The 17,241-nt window shown below is 47.6% G+C and overlaps 1 protein-coding gene across 8 annotated transcripts in view; it reads left to right on the forward strand.

Annotated features, from left to right (window-relative positions):
• Positions 1–17,241, forward strand: part of cv-c (RhoGTPase activating protein) — a 448,163-nt gene that overhangs the window by 240,315 nt on the left and 190,607 nt on the right. For all 8 annotated transcript variants that reach the window (XM_075688530.1, XM_075688536.1, XM_075688532.1 and 5 more), the window contains one exon: positions 2,365–2,407. In XM_075688530.1, coding sequence (XP_075544645.1) covers positions 2,365–2,407 — 43 coding nt within the window. The remainder of the gene's footprint in view (positions 1–2,364; positions 2,408–17,241) is intronic.

A 17,241-nucleotide genomic window follows, 5' to 3' on the forward strand; every position in this document is an offset into this window, starting at 1 on the left:
TCTCAGGAGGATTTTGGCCGAGATGTTAAATTGAAGGCGCCGCCGCCGCCGCTGCTTGCATAGAAAACCTGACGCAGGACACAACATCGCAGTCTTGTCTTTGGTTCTATGTAATGTTAAACGACGCGATGGATTCAACGTCTCCAAATGAGTCTGGGCGTGACAACATAGTTGCTGGTCTTCGGTTGGCCGGTGACTGAACTTTGCTGGCATGCCGTGGGCGTTGAAAGCACACCCTCCTCCGAAGGCATTGGCGTGTTGTAATGTGACACCGCACTGCGGTTCGTATTAGCTTGACATTTACGCGTCTGACATCGAACGCGCCGCGCTTCACCACCGGCGACGGTCGAATGTTGCCCAACGCTCGCGCTCAGTTTAAGCTCGCGATGTTAATCGGAGCTTTAAAGCCACCAGGCTGCATATGATGGGGCGTCATGGAGTGCCTTCTTGCCTCCGTGCTTTACCTTAATTTTCGTTAATCACTGCTTTGCAGCGCTTCTTTAGTTCTACGCGTCTCCTATGCAGAAGTAGTGGTCCTCGATTCGTTCGCGAGATAAGGCGGGTGCCTATATAGGGGGTTCTATCGAATGAAGCACACGATCAAGAAAAAAACTGAACGCTCGCGCGCATTGGCCCTGCGCGGAGACCGTGCACAATGAACAGGTCCCGCGACAGGGAACAGCAAACAGCCTGTACGCCTCCCTCCCCACACCGGCTACCGTTCCCTCTCGCTTGTTGTTCCTTGACTGGAGCATCAGCGCCAGCGAATTGACCCACGCTCTTTCTTTCGAAGCCGGCAAGATTTGCCGGACAGAGCTCGCGACGCCGATCGCTCGATAAATACTGCCCCTAATTAGCGGTAATACCACCATCAGTGCGATTATCCGGCGCGTTGCTTGTCGGTGCTCCGTCTTTTTTGGGGGACAGAGCCTCGTTTGCTCGTAGACGCAGTCAGTTGGCGTGTACAGTTTTCTGCTTGATTTGATGTGAACTCGGTAGGCGGCGTGCTGCATTGGGATGCGGATCAGCTTCCTTTCTCTTACAACCAATCCTTGTGCCATTTGGCCCGCCGCCTCTGTTCCGATGCTTCAAGGCGCATTCGTGTCGCTAGATTCTCGTAAAGATAATGTCCGCATGAACTGCGAGCATGACATCGGTCGTTCATGTTCCGGCACTGAAAATTCCCGCGTCAACCTCGCACAAACATTTATTTCGATAGTATGTAGAAACTTAACAGACATCTTTCTGTAAGGTAAGCAGACTTTCTATAGACAATTTCTATGCACTGCTCTATAGACAGTCAAAGGACTTGTAACCTTATACTTTTTATCTACTACTTCCTGTAGAAGCTTATGGACAAATTCTATAGATTTGTCTGAACTGTATAGTCGTCTAAGTACTTATGGTCTTATATTTTTGACTCAAATACCTATAGAATCTCTATAGGCTGTTTATAGCCTTAGTGTCTTGCACTTTTCTACGACACTTCTAAATGTATTGTATATGGACAAATCTTACAGAATGGTTTATAGGCGATCTATAATAGACTTTCGAAGTCCATTTTGGTAAAGGATGTCAATTCTGAGCTTACTGTAATTGAATTTATCGAGCATATAGCAATTTTACTTTGGTTTCTATACTCTATCTTTTCTTATCCATGGCCGCGGTCTTTCTTTATTTTTCCTACAAATAGATCGGTCAGTATATTGTAAGGGCTCATTTTACTCGGTCCTATTTCTTATCAACCACCGTTCCCGGCCAGCCGATTCCGGCGATAACGTGGAATCAGTAGCGCACATACCACTGTCAAAGCGCCAAAATTAATAGCACTGGAACTGAATTCTTACCTTCCCGCCTTGTTTTCAGAATCAAATCTTGAAAGAAAGCGGAAATTTTGACTTGTTTTGAAGACGCGCAATGCTCATTCCTTTTTAATAGCTTTATTTTTTGAAAAAGGCAGCATTCACATTACATGCACTGGCGGTTTCGAGTAATTATCTTTTTCTCGTAAAACAGCTCAGTATAAAAAAAATAACAGGGCCGTTTTGTTTATTCTAAAACTACGTGCGCGCTTCTTCTCTTTTGTGCACCTTTTGCTTTGCCGCTACTTCAGCTTGAACGAGGAACGACACAGCGTCTCTAGTTTCGGCTGACCGGTTTTATCACTAATTGACAGCACCTTGAATCCGCGTACCGAAAAAGAAAAAGAAGAAAGAACGATTCACTGGCATCGATCTGTTTACATGGTGTCGAATAATGTCGACTTAGGGAAAGACTATGGTGGATTAGTGCCGTCTTTTTATGCCGTCCATACGCCTTCTGTTGCCCTGAGACAAAGGCTAACCGATTTCTCTTTACTTTCAGGCTTTCCTTCAAGCGAGGTCGCAGTCAGCGAAAGACATCAAAGGTATGTGCTGCCTGGTTTGTTTTTAATGGCGGCTTTGTGTTGTCTTCGCGTTTTTTGTTTTGTTTTCTTCTTTAAACTTCGTAAAGCCAATGCGGCTCTTTCCGCGCATTTGCCTTCACGCGCCTACCACAAATGCGCGTGACTCTATGCTCACTGTTGGGACCCTTCTCGGGAGATCGCTCTCCGCCGGCGGTGGGGGGGGGGGGGGGAGATATGAACCGGGCCCTGTGTTTGGTGGTGAAGCCTCAGCAAAGGAATGAGTGGTGAGGAGTTTTAACTCGATGCCAGCATGCGCAATTGTTTCATTGTTGTCGTGGTTGTGCGATTCCTACCTCGCGGAAAGGTTTTACAAAGCTTTCTAGCTTTCTGCCGAGGATGAGGTCATGTGCGATATCAGTAGAATGTTATGTCGAGTGACTTGAATAACATGTTAACAGATGTTACAGCTAATGGTCATGACTCACCTCATAGCGACGTTCAGTCCGGTGTGTCACAAGGCTCCTTCTTCGGACCTCTATTATTCCTCATCTACATTAATGACTTGCCTTCAGCAATAACTTCTGACGTACATTTATTTTGTACACGACTGTGTAATCCTCAGAGAAATAACTAACGAACACGACGTAATCCTGCTTCAGGGCGTCCTTAATAACGTCAGCAATTGGTGCCGGTTGTGGCAAATGGAACTCAACATTAACAAGTGTAAATTTGTGCGAGTATACCGATCTAACAATAACCTGCCTGTGTACTACTTGAATAGGGTTCCTTTAGAATCGACAACTTTCATATAAGTACTTAGGCATGTATATAACATCTAAATTAACTTGAAATCATCACGTTGTTTATATAATGAACCAAGCCAACCGGTTACTGGGATCCTTACGCCGTAACTCTTCTCGTGCTCCATCTCCTTTAAAATTACTACTTTATAAAACCCTGTTACACCCAAAATTAGAATATGGTGCTGCTATATGGGACCCCTTTCACGAAAACCTAATACACTCCCTTGAACTAATCCAAAACAACGCAACTTGTTTTATTCTTTGTAACTACAACCGTGCTGCGAGCGTATCTTCAAGGAAATCAAATATGGGTCTTCAGCCAACACGTCGAAGAATCTCCCGCCTTTCATTTTTCTATAAGCTGTATCACCACCCAACTCTTACCCGAAATTCATGTTACTTATCTCACTGTACTGATCATCAGCATAAAGTTAGTATTGGTGCAGGTAACACGACATATTTCTTACATTCATTTCACAAATCACAATGTCACAAATCGGACGGGCGCTCTCCGATTGGCGGGCTCGCGGATTGGCCGAACGTGACGTGACTTCGAGACAGCGAAGGGGTTAAAAACCAGAGTCCGGGAGCAGCAAGGGAGCATTCCAAGAGCATTCCTTCTTTCATCTCTTTCGAGCTTCTTGCCACGGGCCGCAGCGTGCGAGTTGCTGCCGGCCCGTAATGACTTTATGACTGTTAATTCCTTTGTACTCTCACTGTAAATAATGTAAATAAACCTCCACTTTTTCATCTCAAAGTCCTCCTCAACCTCGGCCATCTCCCGCACCCAACGGCAAGGTCCAATATCTGGGAGACAGCAATTGAGATCGTCTGCAGATCCAACACCAGGCACCGTAGGCGAGCCGACCAGGCAACGTAGGCCAGCCGACCAGGCACCGTAGGCGAGCCGCCTTTCAGCGGGAGGGCACACACACACCCGTACGCACTTTGGCTTCCCCGAACTCGAGTTGAGCGCGTCCCCGTAGCCAGGTGGTCACGCCTGACCCCAGCCGGCGCCTCTAAATTCCAGAGCTGGCTTTCTCCTGTAGTCACCGATTCTCCGAACGAGGCGCATGGTGGATTAAGGAAGTTCATGGTCGGTTAGCGCTGTCGTCCTCGCTCGTTCTCTGAAGGGCGCCACCACCGCGGATCGATCGGAGCACGTGCAGCGGGCTGAAATAGCTTTGCAGAGCAGTACCCCTGCAGGCCGATCCTAACAATGTCGAAACGTCAACTGAACCTGGCTTATCTTTTGTTTGCGTTCTTTGGCGTGAATCTCATGAACAGATATTAGCGTGATCACATAAAAAAAGTCGCGCAACATTTAGAAAAAGCATGAAAGAATTAAACAGAGATTGCCTTGGTTTATTTATTGTCTGTATTCAAAGTGATTTCTGCTGGAGCTGAATAGACTGCGTTCTGGGACTATAACCCTAAAGAGTAAATTTGAGAAATTCACACGAGGAAAAGAAAATGAAGAGAGAATACATTCCGCAAAGACATCACCGTCGTCTTGTTATTACTTTATAGAAAGTTTGGGAGGTCATGGTCTATCGAGTAGATGGCATCAGTAGAGCCTGAGGTATTGGTACTGATTTGTCAACAAACCAGCTTTATTTGGCTGCCAACGGCAGGAATACCGCCTTTTTAAGCGATTTGCTTTTATACTGTTTGCGTATTTCGTAGTGCTAATGTCTTATGATGTAATTTAGTAGTTTTCTAAATTATCTTTCGCTCCTCCTTGACATTAGTTAATGTACGGTTCGACTTCACCTTCCAGTACAACGGCTCCATTCGTTGTTCCTGCTGAGCAGGTTACAGTTAAATTGAAAGTGTCACACATGACTACATTCACGGCGGCAGAACCTGCAGCCCTCCACATTCTTAAACAAGATTACACCCTTTGGATCATATCTTATCCCACAACAATAATCGTCATCTGTCTTGCCCGCATTGACTTTCCTTAACGCTGCGAGCCCAGTACTTCCGAGTCACGAACGGCTCGCACGTTATCTGCGTGACACAGCATTTCGACAGGAAAGTAGTGAACGCTGAGTTTTCAAGAAAGGAAACGCAAGAAAGACAGATGACGTTTATCATTGTGGGTTTAAAAAGAAAGGTTTAAACTTCTTTAAGAGTGCATGCCGTTATGAGCTACGTCACCGAAGAGCCGTCACGGAAATGGGTCATACGAAGACACCCAGACGCGTTGAATACCTTTGGCGAGGACGGATGCTGCCAGGGAACTTCGTCTGCTTTCACGCAAAAAGTTACAAGCTTTCTGGAGTTCAAGTGCCTTCAGTTGCCGATCGCATAAGCTGGACCCCTTGGTACGGCTACGACTTCAATCTAACCTTTCCCGCGGCAGAACAGCCTTGCTGTGCCACTTGTGGCTGGGAATAGCGTTCACGAACACTTACTCGGATATTATGGGAATGGCTGATAGCCCAATGTGCGACTTCTGTAGATGCGAGGAAATCATCGAGCATGTATTGTGTATCTGTCCTCGCTACGACGTACAGCGCCTCTCTCTCGGGACAACTTTTAAACCGACTGTACTCGAGGTTGTCCTAGGAGTTAAAGATTCTCGGACTTTGGCTACACCCGTCACTGGTACAAAAAGCGATTCGTGCACTACTACACTACCTGAAGTGCACCACTTTAAGATACCGCTTTTAATGTCCCTGTGCATCCTCCCACGTGCACTCAATGCCCCCCTCTCCCTCGTTTCCTCTTTATATTCCCCTTTACCTTGCCCCCAGTGTAGGGTAGCAAATCGGATGCTCGTTTGGTTGACCTCCTTGCATTTCCTCTCCTTGCTTTCTCTCTCGCTGTCTTGTTACACCAGCGTTCTTGTTAAAGGTTGCACTATCTCTTTTATGTTTCATCTATTTTTGGGCGCTGAAAAGCCTGAAAAAGCTGATCTTTGCTTTGTTCTGAACGGGAAACAAGTGAACTATCAGTGGAGCCCCGGGTTGGGGACGGTAGTTCGTGTCGATCCGCTCCGTTTCAGTTCCGCACACCGCCGTTGTAGGAGCAACTAAGCTGATTTGCATCCAGATACAGCACGCCATTAACACGTTCAGCCTAATCAAGGCAAAAACTTGGCACGCCAACTATGTCTGCGAGAGAACGATGCTCTGTCCCCCGAAACAGACAAAGCAACGGGGGAAAAATTGCACGCACGCACGCACGCACGCTTTTTTTCTGTGTTTCTGTGCGTGTGGCGAGGGGTGCGAGGACACACATACGATGTGAGTTTCTTGAGTCACCTTCTCCTGCGTGAGGCTCGCTGTAAGGAGATGCACCCTTCTCAGGGGCATTTTTCATTATTGCCGCTGCGGGCGACATCGCCTATAGCATATATATATATATATATATATATATATATATATATATATATATATATATATATATATATATATATATATATATATATAAACAAAGAAAGGATGAGAACGAAGAAAGGAAAAAGAAGCCGAGAAAGTTTTTAAGAACTACACGAAACTTCGAAATAAGCTGCGAAGAAGAAACTGCAGTGATATTTAGGCAAAATTTGAGAGGCTATGGCAGCCGCCCAGGCCTCAGGCTTCGTGAGCGCTAAGCAAACAAGTCAATTGTCGGATGTGCAAAAGAACGGAGTACTCGTAGCGCGAAGCGCACAAGATGTACGTGCTGGCGCAATCGCATTGCGAAGCGTAGTGATGCAAGGTGGTTCCTACAAAAGACAGAGTGCGCGCGCTCTTAAGTCGTCGCGTAACCACCCGCATGGTCCGGCTCCAAGATGCCTTGTTTAGTCTGTCTTGAGATTCATTTCGGCCGTCACCTCTTCCACCCATTCATGCCCGCGCGGAGTTATGTCCTTAAACACGCTGTCCAATAATAGAATCAAGTTCTTGTCACTCTACCGTAGAGCAGCGAAATCTTCTCACGGTGCCAGTATTCTCGCTTCACATTGGTCCACTTCGCTGAGAACGTCGCCGCGTGTCTAGATCACTCACGTACCTTTTTCTTTTTTGTAGATTGTCTGGACACGCTGAGTTTTGCTTCGCGCGTCAGCTGCACCTCTGCAGGTGCTCTTTAGGTGCGCTGTTTGCGGATGAGTCAAATTCACAGCCTCGCGTATGAGGGTGGGGGTGTGTTACGAATTGTGTTGTGGTGCTAAGTGGTCGCTCTTGGCTGTGAAGTTCCGTCTGAGAGGCGGTCATAACTATGAGGTGAGTGTTTGTCGATCGTGGAGATGTTCAAGTTGTAGTACTCAAAAACTACAGGGGCGTCCAGTATGGCTAACACTTTCTCGCTGCTGCAAGCACGCGCGCACTGACCGAGACGAGATGGTGAGCAACCTCACGAAAAGCTTGGGTTCTTCTAGACTAGTTATTAAGCGCCGATCTCAGATCTCGAATTTTAATGATCGAGGAGTACACAAGGCGCGCACTCGCGTGCACGAGCTGGAATGTTTGGATTTGCGCTTGGTTCACCGAGTTTCAGCTCCCAAACGAGAACCCGCTCGGCCTCCATCGCGCAGTCACATATACTTGCATTCATTTTACTAGGTGTATTGAATAGGATTACCATCTTCCGTGTGTGTAGGTGGGTCATTGAATAGAGTATAGACATATAAGTGAAACGCTTTTATGCAAAATTCATGTGGTGTGTTAAGTTTGTCGACTAATTAAAGCGAGACAGTTAGGGATCATGCGCTGCCCATAACGTGAAAGCTTCGCCTTAGGTGTAACTCGGATTTTGCGAGTTTCTTATAGTGTACACTTCTTGTATAAGTCAAAGAGCTACTCATTGATGCGGGTGCTGTGCGCAGCACCAATATTAGGGAGTTTCATGTTTCGCGCACTCCGAGTTAAGGGACGCAAACCGCGGCAGACGTACAAACAAATACAAAAAAGGGCACGCAGACAGGGCGTAGGCCTTTGGGTTCGCAAGGACGCTCGAGTGCGCTATTTCTAAAACTCTGTATTGTTGGAGGAGGCTCAGGTGGAGGTCTTTTGCAAAGAGCGTGAGAGTTTTAGTCGTTCCACAGAGCTGCAAGTGTCGTGCTAAGGAATCTGAGTCGCTGCGGAAAATCGGAAAGCCATACGAAAACACTACTTCTATTGTTTCTCTAATAGTGTTCTAAGATAAGTTTTCTTGTGTTTCATAACTGACATCTTGTGCTATTGTCACCTTGTAAGCTGTAAGCACTTGCAGAATCGCTGATCTTTTGTTATTAAAGTATTGAGCGCGTTCTCTTCTACCTTGCCGTGGTCATGGAATTTCCGCGACATCTGCGTCGCTTCCGTGCCCAGCAGCTACATTATTACGCCAGCGCTGAGATGGAAGATGGGCCCCGGCCCGACTGAGCGGCGTCCGGTGCTCGCCCAGTCTGGGCAAGATGTGCCGAGAAATGCCCAAGCGTTGCACAATAGTCGGGCCGCGAAGGACCCACCGGGGTTATTCATACGATCGGAGTGGCAAAGTGCGTATTCGGTTACTGGCGCGCGCCTTCGGCCAAAGCAGCTATGCATTATGCATGCCGACGCATGTTCCCGGAGTCCGTTCCGGCGTGGAACGATGCGATGTGAGCGTTGCATTTGCCAGCATGTGCGGGCGCGAGTTGTTGCTGCACGAGGCAGGAATGCAGTGAGTGCAGCGATTGCTTTCTTTATCTTGCCTGCTGCTTCCATGCGTAGTCAGGCCGGACAGGAAAGTTTTTATCTACTACGCCTTTCGAGATTCTAGTTGCGTGCTTGGTTCGGCGCGCCATCTCGCATTTGTTCGTGGCGTGTAAAGGCTCTGCATTTATTGTTTCTGTTTGTTTTGTTTTGTTTCTCTTTGCCCGTCACGTCTTGTCAGCGGAGGTTCGAGTGAAGGGCGGAGCTTTGGTGTGCTCGCGCCGTTGGCCCACGCATCTTGACAGTTCACTAGAAATTCTGAGAAGATTTTGATGGATTTCAGAACTTTCTTCGATCGAAGTGGAGGTCTTTCTTGATTGTTTCTTTGGTATGTGCTGTGTGTATTTTCGTGATCGTCAAGAAATCGACCGCTGTATTTTTTAAAATTTTTGTTCCGCTATGGAAACGTTCAGCAGACCGCGATATCGTTCGATTAAGTGTCCGCCGAGTGGATATGTGCTCTCTGAACAGTCTGTCGGACGCTTGTTGATGCTTTCTCTGTACAACAGCTGACGGCCATCCGTGCTGTGAGGAGGATTGCGTTGCATGTTCAATATAGTTGTATTTTACTTCTCTCGAACGCTGTTATTGCTCAAGCACGGCTACTCGGAATGGCAAATGGCTGTTCTTTTTTTGTTGGTTGCATGTTTCTACGATGACGTAGTTGTCTGCAGTGGTTCTGTGGCCTTCCGCGAACACACTAGTGAAGGTGGCGTTGAACGGGCGCTGCTAGCTTTTCCTGGACTCATTGATTCTTTCTAGCTGTTACTCAGCGTCTTGGTTATCCTGTTGCGCTAAATAACTGTATTTGTGTATGCGTACTGTTTCGCTTCTTACTCTCATCTTTGGGCCATAAGGCTACATCTCTCGCTTTGAATGTGCAGTGAGAGCCAGTGTGTAAATAGAGAAAACGAAGCTTCGTGAAGATTACAAATAATTATATATATATATATATATATATATATATATATATATATATATATATATATATATATATATATATATATATATATATATAATATGCGAGTTCTGTCAGCTCATAAAGTGTGATTTCTTGAAATCGAGAGATGCGCTTGCTTGAGGTGAATATGGTATATGTTGCGTAAATTTTGCTTTGCGTAGAAGCTATCACTGCAGTCTTTCATTCTCGCACTGCAAATTCACGCTATCAAAATTACTTTTTATTTTCGATATTGCATCCTTTTCATGTCTGCATAGCGTCAGTGCGGGCTTTACGTTGCGCTTTTCGCAGTCTTTGAATTCTGGAACCGTACTGCCTTTGAAGTCTTTATGAAAATAAAAAGCTTGTTTGTTTGTGTGTGCGAGTGCATGTGCGAGTGCGTGTGCGCCTGCGTGTGTGGTTGTTATCGATCAAAATCTCATTACGCGAGATACGGGGTGATTTTAATATTGAGAGCCTCGGACTTTGGTGCGTCGTTCTGGAGGTTTTGGCGCTTCTGTAATCCATTATATTTCCCAGAACGCTCGAGGGCATTTTCGGCAGACGTGGGTAAACAGATAAATATTGATATTTGTTCTTGTGTTTTCCACATTGGTTTTGACGAGTATCACCTTGTTTTTTCTTTTCTTCTTTTCTGGTTGTCGTGTTGTTCTCTTTTCGCTTTGGGAAATGTTATACGCCGCGTACTCGTTGCGGCGCGCTCTTTCTGCGCTTCTTGATGTCAGACGGGAAAGCCATGCTTGCGAGAGATTAGAAAAGAGATTGATTGGCCGAGTCGCCCGCTCGACGGTTTTCCGACGTTGTCGACGTGTGTGATGGACACTATTGTCCCTGGGCAAGCAGCTTGTTGCCTCGAGCGGGGAACTCGAACCGCGTCGACTCGTCCTGACGGTGCAGTTGCGACACACCGTTTGAGAGCGGCACCTCACCGTTTCGCTGCGGCACCTTAACAAAAGGAGGACAATGAGGGTTAACGTATCATGCGCAGAGACAGAGAGAGAGAGACAGAGAGAGAGAGAGAGAGAGAGAGAGAGAGAGAGAGAGAGAGAGAGAGAGAGGGGGGAGGGGGCAGACGAACGGCAGCCTGTTAAGATGCCACTTGGCTACGGCAGGTCTTTCCTCTTCACAAGTTGCAAGACCACAAAGTGCGTAGCGGGAGCTAATGTTGGACGTAGTAGTGAAGTTCGTTCGGAAACTTAAGCCATTTGACGAGCTGCTTAAGGTTCACAATAAGGACCGCGTAAGAAGCGTGTTCACAGAGTAGTACGTGGGACAAGCGCTGGCTCCTGAGGCGTTTTGGACGCTCAAAAATGATGGGATTGAAGCAGCGCTTCTGCTATTGTGAATCAGGTGCTGGCACATCGCTGTAACCTCGCGGCTTCTTTGAACACCAGCCTGGAAGCCTCAGAAACTCAAATGAAGCTTGAAATAAAGTTCACGAGTTTACGCGTTTTTGAGCCAATAACCGCCCGGATCTGAAGTGGATGGATGTTGTACCACTTGCGTACATTATATGCGGCATTGCACTGGCAGACAAATCTAGTTTAGTCTTATAGGCCTTCTCTCCAAGTTTACTTAAGAGACTCAGAAACAGGTACTATTAAAGAAAACACCTTAAAATATAAAATCAAATCTTTCGGATTCGAAATTAAATTTTTAGGGTCCCCAAGGGTTAACCCAGCAAGCAACACTCTACTTCGTAGTTTTCTTTCCATCTCGCAGCGAAAAAAGAAATCGCTTGATAAGGTTTCTGCATTCTGCGAAATGCTTTCCTGCTGTCGCCTTAAATGCAGTATAATAAGTGTTAAATTCCTTCTTTATTGATTTACATTGTACCTTTAAATTACAGAAGGGCATAGCAAAGATCAAACAGCGCGCCTCGTCGTCTTCTCCCATAGTGCATATATTTTTATTATTATTATTATTATTATTATTATTATTATTATTATTATTATTATTATTATTATTATTATTATTATTATTATTATTATAGTTGTCGTTGTTGTTGATTTGGTCTGCCCTGTTATGGTGGGTAGGTCATAGCAATTTTATCTGCCTGGTAACCAGAGGTCTACGATAGAGAAAAAAGAATTGGCACGCCCATTTATATAAAGCTCGCTCGTTTTTAGTGAACGTGTGAAGTAAAAGTATATCAAGTAGCAAAGGCGCAAGCTCTCCCCCGCCGTGTACGACTTCGAAGCGCTGGCCACGCGATAGGAGCCGCTGTCCGTTCTCAGCTGTGGTCACGTGACTCGGGAGAAAGCCGTCACCGCGTTTAGAAAGCGTTCGACCGCTGCGACCGAAAAAGGAAACGAAAAGAAAGGAAAGAAAGCGAGCGTGCGGTAAAGCTGAATGGGCTGACGCAAATGAAACGAGAAAAGTCGCACGTTGTTGGCGCGAGAAGGCGGAGAAAACGGTCATGGGTAATTCATTTCGCTGCACATTTGTTTTCTGTTCTTTTCTATATACATTTTGTGTCTCGCTTCTTCTTCTTTTTTTGGGGGGGGTTTGACTCCGTTCTCTCAGGCACTTCTATGGCTGCGCCAATTTCGTTGCGGCACCGCTTGATTGGAGCTTTCTCGTGCTACGTGGCAAATCGATCCGTGCCCATTTTTTTACTTTCGCTTCTCTTTCTTTTCCCAGCTCGAGATCGCCGACGCCGCCGATTTCTAATTTGTTCAACGGCTTGTGTCGAACCTTCAGTTTTGCGCAGCGGATCGTACTTGGCGTGTGAGCCCCCCTTCTTGCCCAATTTCAGTCGCCAGATATCGCGCGTGTTATAGAAGTATGCCATAAGTGCTACATGTGCCTCACTGCTGCGAAAAATCTGAATTCATGCAAGATGCGGGCTCTATTCAATGGTAGCCGCCTTGTCCGTGAGCGTCACTGGCTAACACTCCCAGTGCCAGATCTAGCACGGATGCACAAATACCGAAGAAAGTGGACAAGACGATGACCGCTTCCGTAGCTTCGTTAGTAAGGCGCACTGCACGCGTAAGCGAACTTGTGGGAATTCGGCTCCCATGCGTGGAAGGTTTTCTTCCCGGCCACATCCATTTCCCCTTTACCTTACTATTTCTACATTTTCATTAAACATAAAAATAAGTTCCCCTATGATTTCTTTGGTTTTATTGTCTATTTCTTCGTGTGGTTGGGAGTAACAAAAAAAATTGTACTCCTCTGTTCTTCATACCATGGTTTCCCTATACTGGTCGCTGTCCAAGATTTAACTGACTTCAGCGTTGCCGTCCGTGTTACTATTTTCACACGTCCGAGAGACGTCGTGTGAAGTATTGACTAAAGCAGGGGCGAAGATATTTATACTATCGATAGAAAACAGCGAGCCGCCTAGACCTTGGTCCGAGCAATTGACATTACCTCTGTCACCTCGTTAGAGGTTGTGTTAATCAGTAGAAATCCTGGGCGCTTGAAAGATCATCTGCATTAGGACGCGGAAATTTGTCGCTCTTTATTTTCCTGTCGCTTTTTGCTTAATGCAGGTTGATGGACTTTAAATTAGTTTTAGTAATTATATATAAGTGGGGGCGTTTTTCGTTTTCATAACAATCATAATGACTGCCGGCTGTTCCTGCGCTATTTGGAGACCCGGACATTCGCTACTACCTCTTTCGTGGGGTGCTTTATACCTCGTAGAGCTTGGGAAGGTCGAGCTCGATCAGATAGACGATGCTCATCGTAGAACCCTACGGAGCTACGGCACGCAGTCATTTCTCAATGAACAAAATAAATGAGAATGTCTCATAGCAGATTACTGCAGCCGTTGGCGTATGCTTTAAAGAAGAGCCTTTATTACACGCCAAGTAGCAAAGACAGAGAGAGAGGCAGTCTACAAATAACGAGGGAGTTTAATTTTAGGAACTGAACAGACGTCATCCTGAGTGACACACACACACACACACACACACACACACACACACACACACACACACACACACACACACACACACACACACACACACACACACACACACACACACACACACACACACACACACACACACACACACGCACGCACGCACGCACGCGCACACACACACACACACACACACACACACACACACACACACACACACACACACACACACACACACACACACACACACACACACACACACACACACACACACACACACACACACACACACACACACACACACACACACACACACACACACACACACACACACACACACACACGCGCGCGCGCGCGCGCGCGCGCACCAAGTGCAGGGATCGCGAGGCTTGAAGTCGGGCCGACATTTTTTTTGCAATTGCTACAATAAAACAGTCGCATGAGAAGTAATGACACCACCGAAGAGTGCCCCTGAAATCTGAAAGCACATAGCTGACAGAAGGATTGGCTCACGAGAAATCATAACTGTCGGAAAGTTGTCGTCGCTGCTCAAGTTGTGGTGGACCAGTAACAGAAGGTGCTGATTATGTTGAGACAGGAACGTAAAATGTATAAATGTATATCATGCAGCATTTTCTCCGAATCTGAACTCATTTACTGCGACAGTAGCAGACTCGCAATAAACCCGTCTTCTAAAAAAAAAAAAAAGAGGAAGGTTTGCGATGCGCAGAACGTCTTCGTCCGCTGTAGTATTGCCCCCTGCTGTGGCATCTGAAATGCGTAAGTAGACGTAGCCAGCGTAGCGTAGCCTACGTGTAGAAACAGCATTGCGTGCGTGACACGCGAGACCTCTCAAATTGTGAAGCGCGAAAGCTGAGCACTAGTGCACTGGTCGGCGCTAGAGCACTAGTGCACTGGTCTGCGCTAGTGCACTAGTTAGCACTCCTGGTTCTCAAGTATACATTGCCGCTCGAATTGAGCGAAACCAGTTTCGGGCTGTGAACAGCTGGCGCAGTAATTAGACGTTCAAACTAGACTTTAAGGATGCTGCCTACTACAGCTAGACAGTGTACGCGGTTTACTTCGTTTGAGCTCTTTACCCTCTCTTTACCCTCTCTTTATTCCCTAATGCCCTTCCCGTGCAGAGTAACGAGCTAGAGCTACCTCTGGTTAACCTTTCTGCCTTTCTATACATGCTGTTTCTCTGCCTCCGTCCGACGAGAGGTGTACAATCAACGAAGAGGCGTGAGCTTCTCAAGTCTGCGAGCAGTTGGTGTACAAGGCGATGCACCGGGACGTAGACGTAGCACCTCCGCATCCGCTGTGATAGTCGAAGTCGATTGTAAAGGCTAGTAACATTTGCCTATGAGCGGCTGTCCTGGACATCATTTAATGATAACGACAGGATACGACTCGGTGCACATATTAAGTGGTGATCTTAATGAGTATGTTGACTTAAGAGTATGTAGGACAGTTGCTTTGACGCTTCCATTTTCGAATAGTATGTTAAAGTCGACCTCTCCGCATGTCGGGAGCCAGCGTGCACCGTCTGTTCGCAAAGTATTTGTGGAAAAACTGCGTTTGCAAAGACGTCTGAAAAGGTGAATGATTTGCCGCACTTCGGAGGATATGGCGCTTTGCATACTTGCTTTTGCGTTGCCGAGAGCCTCTCACCCTTCCCAGAACCCGGGCTGCCGTCTGCTTTAATGTTGATTGCCGCGTTTTTTATTTTTTTCCCTCATACTCGCGTCTGCCGAAAGAGTATCTTCAAAGCTTTGCTCCTTAGCAACTTTGCGTTTTGCGGAGTTTACGCTCCGTACTTGCTGTCCTCATATATCGCCTCCGTCCCTGCGCCAGCTCTCGCGCGGAACACGTTTGTACACAGATTTCTTCGTCCGATTTCTCCTCCGGCTTTCCTCCTCCTCCAGAAGCTGAGCAGCTGGCCCCGCCTTGCGGTGGCGAGCGCAACCGGGAACGAAGAGCCATGGTCCCCGAGACTGGCGCGATGCGCAAACGCAGCATCGACGATCCCGGGGGCCGAGCAAGCGCGCCGGCGCGGCGGTCGTGCCCGACCGCTGGCGCGTCGGAGCAGCGCGCGCGCTCCTTGTATTTACTCCAGGCTCGCCCGAGCGGCTCGCACGCACCGCGTCCGTCTCCACCGGAACGCCGACGCAGAGAGAAGGAAGGGGAAAAGTTTGGTCGCCGTTGAGCCTCGCGCTTATCTCGCCTGAATCTTCTCGTTCGTCTTCTTGTTCTCGTCGAATCGACCCAGATGAACGTGTATCGCCATACGGCGCTTGATCCGCACGGAACCGAAGGAATTTGTGCGGTGGGCCCGACATGACTGCTGCTCGACGACTGCGACGCTCCGAGCTGCCGCTGCGGCGTGCATTCGAAAACACTACTGCGAACGACACTGATCGGGAATCGTCTCCACTCTGATCCCTCGTCTTTCTCGACCAAGGCGCTATTACTTGACACGATCCTCCTTGTCCTGATCGCGTTGCATCTGATCTCCTTTGCAGCTGCGGACTGAAATGACTGGTAAGCGTCGTTGAGATAGACGGTATTGTGATGTTGACTTGGCGGGACAACCAACTGCGCGGAGGAGTGCCTCCGCGGCTGTCTCTGCTTGTTTTAGTTCCTGATCACGGACTTTCGTTATCTGCTTTTACCTCGGTAGGCATAGCTCTCTCTGAAGACTAAGGAGCCTTTCGTAGCTTCTCTTAACTGCCTCAGAGCGTTTTGGAATTGATTTGGATAACACATGACCGTTTGTTTTTCGTTCCAAGCCAAGAAAAGCCATGGTGGCGACTCTGAGGAAGGTGATGAATCAGGCAGTCCTTTTGTTTTCATTTCTTGGTATGCGCTTCCCAATACATTTATCAACTCTTTTCGCTATGCACGAATGCAGAACTGAGGACTGAAGAGTCGATTGTTCTGGGCTGGCTGGTTCAGTAGAATTTTGACCCTCTGCTTGTTGTTCAAGTGAGAGACCTGAACCACGATACTGGCACAAGAGGAAATGTTTTGCCACGGCGCGTCCATTTCTGTCTGACAGCCACCGTGCATCCGCTGCATCGTGACGCCTTCACCAAGTCCGAGTGCAACGAATACCCGCTGCAGAAGGCATTCACGGGGAGTGATGTCTCTGAGGATTACGGGAAGATCATTTGGGAAGTCCGAGTGAGGCTTTCCATCCAGCTCTTTGTCACAAGGAGTGCAGTGTGACATCGCTTACCAAGGTGCTCTTTTCTGAATGCACGGCATGGTTTGACTTCCAAGAAGGACGCACCCTCTGGTCCGACACTCCGGCGTTTCAGACGTCTTTACGTGGAGTGCGTGAACTGAGAAGGCCTACGTGGGAGTTTCACCGCCGTGTTGGTGCCAAGACGTCGGCGCGACGGAAGACGACGGGGAACAGCCCTTGCCCTTTCCCGGCTCGAGTGCGAGACCGAGGGCGGACGTCCTGGCGAACACCGCGAACGCGCCGGGCCGCCCGCGCAGCGAGAGCGGCGGCGGTGGCGGCCTGACCGTGCCTTCGTCGG

The sequence above is a fragment of the Dermacentor variabilis genome, chromosome 4 (assembly GCF_050947875.1).
Source record: "Dermacentor variabilis isolate Ectoservices chromosome 4, ASM5094787v1, whole genome shotgun sequence".
Classification (NCBI taxonomy): Eukaryota; Metazoa; Arthropoda; class Arachnida; order Ixodida; family Ixodidae; genus Dermacentor; species Dermacentor variabilis.